General features: G+C 37.1%; 2 protein-coding genes across 2 annotated transcripts; one reads left to right on the top strand and one right to left on the bottom strand.

Moving 5' to 3' along the window:
* Window positions 1-2,746, bottom strand: LOC131772337 (collagen triple helix repeat-containing protein 1-like). Its single transcript, XM_066164113.1, has 4 exons — window positions 2,607-2,746; window positions 2,218-2,335; window positions 840-1,121; window positions 1-485 (listed from the first exon to the last, which is right to left on the bottom strand). The coding sequence occupies exons 2-4, from the start codon at window positions 2,293-2,295 to the stop codon at window positions 120-122; spliced, it is 726 nt and encodes a 241-aa protein (XP_066020210.1). The 5' UTR covers window positions 2,296-2,335; window positions 2,607-2,746; the 3' UTR covers window positions 1-119.
* A 288-nt stretch (window positions 2,747-3,034) lies between these two features.
* On the top strand, window positions 3,035-10,070 carry LOC131772343 (beta-2-syntrophin-like). The gene is made up of 5 exons (XM_059088244.2): window positions 3,035-3,833; window positions 5,613-5,841; window positions 6,576-6,769; window positions 7,459-7,655; window positions 7,785-10,070. Exons 1-5 carry the CDS (start codon window positions 3,062-3,064, stop codon window positions 7,887-7,889), a joined length of 1,497 nt encoding a protein of 498 aa, XP_058944227.1. The 5' UTR covers window positions 3,035-3,061; the 3' UTR covers window positions 7,890-10,070.
* Window positions 10,071-10,698: the final 628 nt, after the last annotated feature.

Here is a 10,698-nt window from a genome sequence, read left to right as displayed (position 1 = left end):
GAAGCAGTTATTTCCTTCACCTTATTACACCAAAAGCTATTAAGCGTCACCCAAACTAAACCATAGTAGCTAATCTTTCCAAGGCGTTGTCTCCGTTTGGATTCTGTGTAATCCTTCAGCTACTTCTGTGGTGGAGGGACTTCCTCGATCATAATGCGAGTGAAAGAATTCCACCCTGTGTAAGCATCAGATCCTGATTCCTTCCCCACACAGTCTCCGACGTTGATTCCAACTTTCACGATGCCTCTAGGAATTCCCTTACAATAGCCTGCAATATGAGTTACTTTGTGAATGTTGTAGTCTTTTCTACCGTGGTTCGCTTGAATATGATAGATACCATCGATGGCGAGGGGACCTTTGCATTCCACGCCATTGAAAGTAAAGTACCAGCGCTTGCAGCATTCCCAGCAAAAGGCTATTCTGAAATCACCATTGTACTCGACTTTCAAGGCCGTAGCAGAATGCTGCTTAACAAAAGAGCAGTCCTAGAAAAATAGATGAAAATAAGTATAATGAATTAGTTGATAAATAGATGGACGATCAAAAAACGAGATAGATATACTTTGCTGTTGATTTTTTTAGGAAGTTGTTTACTCCTGAATAAGTTTATGGAACACCATATGGCGACAGGCAGATTCCGAGCGCTTTTTAGTTTTCTGATTGAATAAGAATTACAGCTTTAAACATATCGATTTAACACTCCTAGAACCCCCAACACACTGACTGTAAACACTTCATCTCACTTTGCACAAAATAATAAAGTCGTTGAGGCCTGACTTGCTTCTGCAGCTGCTTTCCTGCTGAAAGAATAACCAACATGAAATTCGTTGTTTCCTTACCTTTATTAGTCCATAGTTTCTCCCATCATTAATATTTTTCCATGCGCATTGTTTCCAGTTTTTCTGACCAGAGACCTGGGCACCGGGTTCTCCTTTGGCACCTGGCTCGCCTTTGATACCCGCAGGACCCTTAGGGCCCATCTTTCCCGGTGCCCCCTCAGGTCCTTTTTCCCCCTTAGCCCCATTTCTACCATTTTTTCCATCTCTCCCATTGAGCCCTGGAACCCCAGGGACACCAGGGACGCCACTACAGCCAGTGGAGGGACAGCTTGGAGACTTGGCCTTTAAAATAAGATCAATAGGTGAAATTTGGAGAAAGTGTTTTTAAGTAAGCTCGAAATAAGAAAATTTAGATGTGAAACGTAAAAAACTTATAAAGACCCTCCTTTTCCTTCATGACCAGAAACTGCATTGTATTGTATTTTACTCGCCTGTAGATGCGTTAAAAGATATTTTAGCGTGGATGCCAATTTCAGGTCTCTGTTCTACTTTTTATGCCTTATTAACGAAATTTTAATGCGAAACTTTTGACTTTTGTTGAATTTTTTAAGATTAATGTCTGATGGGGATAATTGATTCACTGAAACTTAACATTTATTCAAACAAATATACATATTGGTGGCCTTGGTGGGCCCAACAAGAAAACCGACGAAATTTTGACATAAAATGACATAACATGAAAACGCTCAAATTCTACCACTTTGAGGGAGAAAAATCTCGGGTATCATGTTCTGAAAATTTCCAGCTGACTTTCAGCATTTTTCCTTTTTTTTTTTTTTTTACGCTTGAAAGTTTCTAATCTGTGGAAAGGGTTTGAGCATGTAGGCCTAAGAAATATCCCCTCAATGAAGCAGAAGTGACGAAAAATAAAACTTTCGTTGACAGAAGCTAGGACTCTAGGTATACATCTTATATTCTCCCCGTTGTGAATTTAAATTTCCAATGACTTATTCCATACGAGAGTCTCATTGGGGTTAACCATTAGCCGTAAGGCGGCCAAAATATTTAGCCGTACGGCGTACAAATTGACCAATTTTAACCGTAAGTCGTTCAAAATGTTATTTGTGAATTATTTTTCTCTCTAAAATGTTTCATGTGTCGTTTTGTCATGATTTGGGGTTAGCGATTAGCTTTAGAATGTCCAAAATTTTAAGCGTTAGACGCACAAGCCATCACCCCATTGACCAGTCCATAGTTAAAGACTTTAGAAAATGATGATTTACAATGATTCGCAAATTGCGATAGAAGAGGGTTTATTAACTGAATCCTAGTTTCCAGATAGATTCATAGAAAGCCTTCGATATTTCAGTTCGAAAGTATTCTCATGAAATGTAGTTATAATTGAATCGAACTCTTTCGCTTCCGGCGAAAAACTTACTGACTGGTTGGCGGAACGTGCCAGTTGTGAAACCATGCAGGCGGTGACCAAAATGATAATAAAACTCGCTGTTTTCATGATTTCCCTCGGCAACTGAAATGTGCTCAGTCAAAAGTAGCTGAAAAGAGAAAAAATTAGGAAACAAAGAACGACCATGTGTTGAAATGAGATCAAAACAGTTGAAGAAATATTTCACCAGTGTTCAGAGCTGTTTCGAAGGAGCCGTAGAAAGCCTACAGGATATATATTTTGATTTAAAAATTTCCAAACGTTTTATTCGCTATGTTCTGAGCGACAGAAAAACGTCATTTAAGCCGCCCTAGTTGTAAATAAAACGGTATTTAATCTAGGCGTAGGCAATAATTGTTTGTCTGTTTCATGAATATTACCTTTTCTCACTTTAAAATGATGTTGGCTGTGTCAAAGGACAAGAAGCGTTGGATCCAAAGTCTCTTGTAGACAAGGGGAAAAGGCTTTACACAGAGGTAGTAACAGCCTCATTGCTTCGCGTTAAAACACGTTTCTCCACTTGAAGCCAAGAATACCTTGAGGCATCGTGCACATAAAGGGCATATTTTTGTATTAAAATAAATGAATATGTATATTTGCTGTAAACATGAGAGGCACTCAAAAGAATCTATTGAGATGAATTGGATTATTCGTTCTTTCGCTCACACTCTCGCGAAGGTCTTTAAACAAGCCTTTTTTGATATTTATTTATCTCTTTATTTCTTTACGAACACCATCCATGATTCTTTTCAGATTTCGATATCATGCGACTCATTACCAGACTCTTCGCTCAACACGTCCGAGGGCAAGCATAAGGGTAACGTGAGGCCCAAACATGGCGGCCACTTCGCGCTCGGGAATGCTAGAAATTTTCACCAAAGATGGATGGAAACGAGTGTTGGCTACACTTGATGACGATGTTTTGACTCTGAATGTGGAAGATAACCCTGTAGTTAATGGCCAGCCGCCTTCACCGAGCTCCCCTCCCCGTTCACCAGAAGCAAACGACCATGTAGAACCACCGCAAACCATAGCGGATCAAATCCGAACTGTGCGAGTCATAAAGCAAGAAGTCGGCGGCTTAGGAATTAGTATCAAAGGTGGCAAGGAAAACAAGATGCCTATACTTATTTCGAAGATTTTCAAAGGATTAGCTGCGGATCAAACGGAAAGTTTATACATAGGAGACGCGATTTTGGCGGTAAATGGAGAAGACCTCCGAAATGCTACCCACGACGAAGCTGTAAGGGCGCTGAAACGTGCAGGGAAGGAGGTCGATTTGACTGTGAAATATGTGAAAGAAGTTACACCTTACTTTCATCGTACGGCGGAACTGAACGCTAATGCTGTTGCAAATGCGAGCGTGAACGGCGAAGGACAAGCAGCTCCGGAAAACAAACCAAATTGTGTCGAAGTAAAGAAAATTCCTCTCAAGCTATGCTTCGTCACAAAGTATGTTTCGCCCAAGATAGAAAATCACGGTAGAACTTTCGAACTTTACAATCCGGACGCCAGATCTGCCTGCATTCTGCGAGGGAAAGACACCTCGTCGGCGAGTCAATGGTTCACGGACATCCACACAAATATAACACGGCTCATTGCACCAGGTATGCGTATCATGTCATTTTGCTTCTTCGTCAATTGTTGCGTGTCCTTTCGCGCAAAATATCAGAAGTTTTTCAGCAATGGTCTCTATTTCTTCGCCCGATTTGGTACTTAACACTGCAATTATCGACTCCAGGCGGGGTGAATGAACTAATGCACAGATTTAGACAAAAATAAAGAACATTTATTCAAGCTATCGAATTCATATTTCATATCTTCATTCTTTCATAGTAAATCAAGTTGTGGTTGTCACGTGAAGAAGATAAAGATGCGAAATTTTAATACTTCGGTTTAAAGTGCAACGTTTATATGATTTTTAGTGTCTATTTCGAAAGTACTTGAGTGTTTCGTTCCCATTCTACAACTTCAAGTATTTCCTTCTGGTATTTGAATAATAATCCAGCGAACAGCTGTCTGGATAGTTGAAATTTTCATTACCGGCAGTTCGAAGTGGTCCGTATTGTTCACGGCTTGTCGCTATTGTTTGAATCATGTATAAATTTTCAATGGTCGTAAACAGTCAAAACATTTTTGTCATTTAAAATGGCATGTTTACGGAACACGAATGGATTGTAAAGACAGCGCTTTTTTCAGGCAGTTTGTTGTAACTGAAAGTTTGAAATTTTAATGGCGTTATATTGAATTGGAAGCAAATCGCGCCCGAATTCGCGTAGATTGCAAAACACATTAAAAATACATTGCCACTCTTTTTAGTTACTCGTCGTAAGTTTAAGTTTAATTCAAGTTCGATCGACCAGAAAATGAATTTTCTTATTTTGCAAATTTAGATAAACCGACTCGACCGAGGTTGGGAATAATTTTTTCCACTATGTGACATTTGTGGCCAATTGCCAAAAAAGCTCTAGGAGATTTAAAGTGTAATTTATAAAAATAACAAACGCATCTTTTTTCAAATCCACAGATAGTCATAGATACATATGTAGCGCTTGTTACCGATACATACAGTGTATGAAAAATAGATGTGAAAATTCTAATAATGGTATTTAAATCATTCTTGTCTGGGCTGGGTTTTAGGGTGGTTCTTTATGTTTCTCTATTGCAAAGTAACTCATGAGAAGGTAACAGCTGTTTTTTTAAAAATATTTCTTCGACTTTTTTCTCCAGAATAATTAATAACTAGGCCCTGTTTTTCAAAATGAACCCTGTTACCATCAGGAATGACCAATCTGTAACTTCTCCTCACAATGTTCTTACATTCTCAGGTAGACAAGTTATGAGAAGAAATGATATCAATAGGGGAAGATTTGTTTAACTTAACATGAAATTCCTAGAATTTCAACTTATATGTGACCTGTATCAAGGAGAGTTATTTACTTATTTCATTGCTTGTTTGACAGATTTAGTTTCCCTGAATTCCAAACCTTATGGGCTCAGAAATTGAGAGTACTTACTCATTCCTAACCCTTTGACCCCGAGTCTAATTGTTAATTCACTCCTTAGCTGTGACGAATTGCAGTGTAAATTTGTCACAAGAATATGATATTAGTTCAAGATAACAACTTCTACCAGATAAGTTTGAGTATTCTCATTGCCTATATGCTAGATAATGTATGGATAGTATGGAGAGAAATTATGTGCTAATCACTTGTGGGAGTTTAAGGGTTAAGCCAATTATTTCTCAGTTGAAGATGTGTTAGAACGTCTGTGGTGAAAGTCTCTAATGTTTTGTGGTATTAGAGTTAGCAAAAGTGCTACAAATCAATTTTATATTGTTTTCTAAATCAGTTGGTCTTACATTTCCTTCTTTGTATTTTATATAGCCATTGAGGAAGTGAATGACATGCTCAGTTCCAATGCAGGATATCGTGAAGTCCGAGCTATGGGTTGGCTTAGTGAACAAGTTCATCTTGGTGGCGATAGCTCCCACACAGAATGGAAGCCTGTGTTTGTTGCTTTAACAGAAAAAGACATGTTGTTGTATATGGCTGCTCCTTGGTCACGTGAGGATTGGAGTGCACCAGTTATGAGCCATCCACTCTTAGCTACAAGGTGGGTACAATTTTAATGTGTTAAGTAATGCTCCAGATGGCTTCTGAAGTTTTATGAATTTTGGTTTTTGTTTCCTCTTTGTAATTGTCCAGGGCATGTAAGAGTCAGATTGCATCCACAAAATAAAACCCAAAATGTTATCTTTTGACTTAAAATCACAGGTCTTTATTTGCTTTGAAATATAAATTTTGTGGTAGCTTAATGCTGACCATTGTGGGAATGATGTTACTAACTATTTGACACAGATGTAATTTTGCATCAGAGGTGGTGGCTGAGCAAATATTATGCCAGTTAAGATCAAACGTATCAGTGCAAAGGGAAATCTGGCGACAAAAACTTTTTTCCCAATCTTTTACAACCCCCTTTGCACAAGGCTACCAAGCTTTATATTAACAAGATGGCAAACAAATAACATGGAAAGAGGACAGGTCAAACACTTGCTCAAACTGGGATTTTGTTTTAAGTACTTGTATTTGTTATTGTTGCACTGGTACTCAAGATGGCTAGGGGCTTATTGAAACCTTTTCAATGAGAATATAGGTTTTGATATCAAACCATTGTGTATGCACCACCTAAATATCATCTGCTTACGTTGATCAGGTAATCATCAGCCAAAATCCAGCTGGTCATCAACTATTTCTCAGCCTGAAAATTTTATGAGAAGCTGGTGTTTAGCAACAACCCTAAGGCATGAAAACTACTGATGAGTCATCTTGTTTCATATTGGTTTGCAGACTTGTTCATTCAGGACAAGGTAGTAACCACATTCAAAATGAAGAAATGACATTCGGAACACGAACTGGAACTAGAAAAGGAGTAGAGGCACACATGTTTAGAGTGGAAACACCAAGAGAATTGGCAAACTGGTCACGGAGCCTGGTTCAAGGATCTCATGATGCTGCAGCCTTGATCAAAGAAATAAACTGTGGTAAGTTACATGCATGTTATGAAAATGAGTGCAACACAGGGAAATTTTAATGTGTTTAGAAAGATGTTAGTTGAGTTAAAAATAGGGTGGAGAGGAGAAGTTTATGATTTTAAAATAATAAAACTGTGATTTATTTTTCATGTTGGAGAGTTATTCTAAACTCAGAAACAATAAGAATGAGCTCCGCTGTTGTATCAATGGAAGTGGTTTTTCAAAAGGAAGGTATTTTGGCCAATAGCCAAGCCATTTATAAGAGCAAAATGATTTGCTAGGCTGAAAATCACACTAGCAAGGGGACAGGGTTTCTCTAGCAAATACCCACATCTTTTCTGTTATTTAACCTTTTAACTCCCTGATCAGATTTGTCTTTCTCCTTACTGCCAACCATATAATTCTTATGATGTTACCTCAGAAAATTTAATACTGGATCAACTAATTATCCCCAAATTGATATTTTTCTTTATTCTCATGACTTATCTGGTTGATATTTTATTGGTATTGTAAGGAGAAATTCTGTCTTGGTCACTCATGGGAGTTGAAGGCTTAAATTAATAATTTTGAAGCCTTCATGTTTGTGTTATGTCAGATTTCTCTTACAGAGAAGTGGGGGCACACAATTTTAAAGCTATTTTTCTTTTGTGGTGATTAAGTTTAATTTTAAGGTGATTAAGTTTAATTTTTTCTTTCAGCTGTGACTTGGAGAGATCAAGAGGCACGTTTAACTGTGCACTTTGAAAATGGGTTCACCCTCACACATGCACGCGTTAATGAGGGCAATGATCGGTCTCAGGTCTTATGGTATTTCCCATTTGAGAAGCTAAAGCGCTCAGCAGATGATGGACAGAGAATGTTGTGGCTAGAGTTTGGAGCAGATGAGTCTGATCAGGTATTGTTTTGTTTTTCACAACCTTTACCTATATTGACAACCTTGCTTACCTTCAGGGCCACATCTGTTTTGTAAGGACTGTCTTAATAAGATGAGAATGTATTTCCACTTTTTTTTCTTTATTTTCAGGAGTTAGATTTAGAACTTGATCTGCATGGCTGTCCAAAACCTGTGGTTTTCGTTATGCACACCTTCCTTTCAGCAAAAACAACTCGCCTTGGACTTTTTGCTTGAGTTGTGTGGTATGGGATATAAACTTTACACTTCTCTACTTGATGGTTCAGTTGATCCTGTGGTTCTGGAGTAGTGGCTTTCCATTACAATCCACTACTCTTTTGTAGTAATGTTATTGTTATATGCCACATTGCACTCCCCACTTTTGCAAGATGTATCTGCAGAATATAAGTACCATGGTCAGATCTCATAATTTAGGGATTTGTATCAACCCTTTCACTCCCAGGAGAGACCAAGACTTTATTTCTCCTTACAGTATCAGCACAATATCAAGCAGCCAAGTGATGAGAAAATATAAAAATATCAAGTAGGGGATTATCATTTGATCCAACACTAAATTCTCAGAACAAACTTAATGAGAAATGTATGGCAGATAGTGAGGAGAATTTTTATTGACATATTGGGTGTGAAAGGGTTAAGATAGTAATAACTTTTAAACTATAGCTGTTTATCTTTTAGTTTTATATGGTTTATTTAACAATTGGAAAAACATGCCATTTTCAGCTGTTACCTTTAAGTAAATTTGATTTTGTGTGAAAAAAGATGTTGTCTTCATTGAGCTTCATGAGAGTGGTATGTTTTTTTTATGTCCTTTAGACTAAATCAGTGTTCTGCTGTAGTTCTTGTTGGCTTCAAGAATATTACCTTGAGCTTGATTAATTTTATTGCTATTGTATTCATCAGTCTTTGGGGAAGTATAAATCCTTGCTCAAATTTTTAATTACTGGGTCCACTTTGAGCTAGTGAAACTGCAGTATTTTTTAAAGGCTATAGAAATATTAATAACATTGACTGTTTTTTAGTACTGTTGTATCCAAAGATAATGCGAATTGCTAAACTTAGGCTAACTCACTCTCATTAAGTTCTAAAGTGTAATCTGGAACAAGTACAAAAATGGCTATTTGAGAACATCAATAATTACTCTTGGAATTTTTCTGTATTAAGCTGTGGTACTGTGAAGTGGTGTCTTTTCTGAGAGTGATCAATTGGAGGTATTTCTCCTTAATGATTTCCACAGTTTTCTGAAGTTATAGGAATATATTGAGATGATATTTTTATCGTGTTGCTGTGCTGGTAGCTTCATTTAGTTGTAAGTGATTAATAATGTAGATTGTAGGTTTTAGGGTTTTTTCTTTGAAATTATTGATGATTCAAAATGTATCATTTATCTGAGGAATAGTTTGGTTTCTTTCATTATTGATGAAGATATTTTTAAGAACAGTGGACCCTTTGGATGGAAAGGTGGTTAGTGCATTGTAGGCTTTTTTGCTGCAATTAGTTGATAATAGAGGATTTTTGAATGAAATTATAACAAATGTATCTTAAATTTTCTGTGGGCATGGGGAGATTTGTTGTATCATTTGCCCCTATTAACATATTGACATATTGTCTTGTAGAATGATTACTAGTATTTACCTGTAACTGATTTTTTAAAAGAACACTAAAATAGTAATTGTGAAAATTAATTTTCAGCTGACTTACTCTGTACTATCTTGGGATAAAATGTAGTATTGAAGTATTTTTCAAGCTTTCTCTTAGATGTGATTTTATGCTTGAGTTAATTAATTGTAAAATGGAAATAACAAATAGTTTGCCCTTGTTGGTAACATGATTGGCTTTCTGCCAATAAGATAATGTGTTCCATATTTGTATTTAGATTTGAACTGCCAGTAGTGCTGAGGTACATGTAGTATTCAAGATAATTATTATTATAGTTTTTAATGTCATGGTAACTATTTCATTTCCAAATTCTGTGACATACTGAAACTAAAGCATTCCTATTTTAGAACAGAGATCTTTACATATTCTGAACATGCCAATTACCCAAGGACTGCAACATCCTCTGTGATGGTGTCAATAAAAGTGTAATATTTTGTAGTCAGTCATAAACCCTTTACACTCTTACATCAGTATCCATGATCTCCTTACTCTTCTCTACACATTTCCTTTGTTCAAAAGGAGAATTTGTTTAACAATCAAAGGTTATATTGGCAATCATTTGCGTTACTCATGATCTTAATAGATGATTCAGGGATGATACTGTAAGGAGAAATTAGATGCTGGTCACTTAGGGTTTAAAGGTGTAACTCATTGGCTATTATGTTTCTAATTATGCACTCTGACTCTTTACATACCTAGTGCCATATTCATTAATTGTCAGAAACACATCAATTAAAGTATTTTTAGACAAAAATTTCCACTGTTCCTTTCATCAACATTAATGCCAAGGGGGTGGGATGGGTTTTTTTATTCAGGGGGGCTTTTGACTTGGGGGGTGAGGGCACAGGAGTTTTATTCTAGTTGTTGTGAGTGTTAGCTTTCCACCAAACTTCCTACCAGATTTGTTCTCAGTTTCATTGTGTTTATTCCACAAGTTTCTGTTTTCTCACCATTGGGGTTTGAGCAATGGAAAAAGTTAAACTTCAGAGTCAGCCTGCAGTGCAGGCTTCATATTAGGGCTTGCAATTGTTTACTCCACTGGCCATGTTTGACTTGATTTTAGTGTTGATGGTGGGGTTTTGGGAAGTGCAAGAATTTCTATCTCCTAACACCTCCTTACTCCTTCCTTAGAACCCTCGCTCACTCTTTAGTAGGAATTTCTCTTTCTCCCCAGCCTTGTATCTGTGATAATCAAATAAAGCACCTATAATTTTCACCAAGAAAATACTGAGTAGTCGCTCTCCAAAATTATGTGGAACTCCTCAAACTTTGTCAAATCACAGGCAAGAGGTTGTGTTGTTGAACAAGATTTTAAATGGTGCTGTCCATTGTAACACTGTTGCAAATTTAAGGGGAATTTTTGCAGGGT

This window comes from Pocillopora verrucosa, chromosome 3 (assembly GCF_036669915.1).
Source record: "Pocillopora verrucosa isolate sample1 chromosome 3, ASM3666991v2, whole genome shotgun sequence".
NCBI lineage: Eukaryota > Metazoa > Cnidaria > Anthozoa > Scleractinia > Pocilloporidae > Pocillopora > Pocillopora verrucosa.
This window is presented reverse-complemented; position numbering and strand designations above follow the sequence as displayed.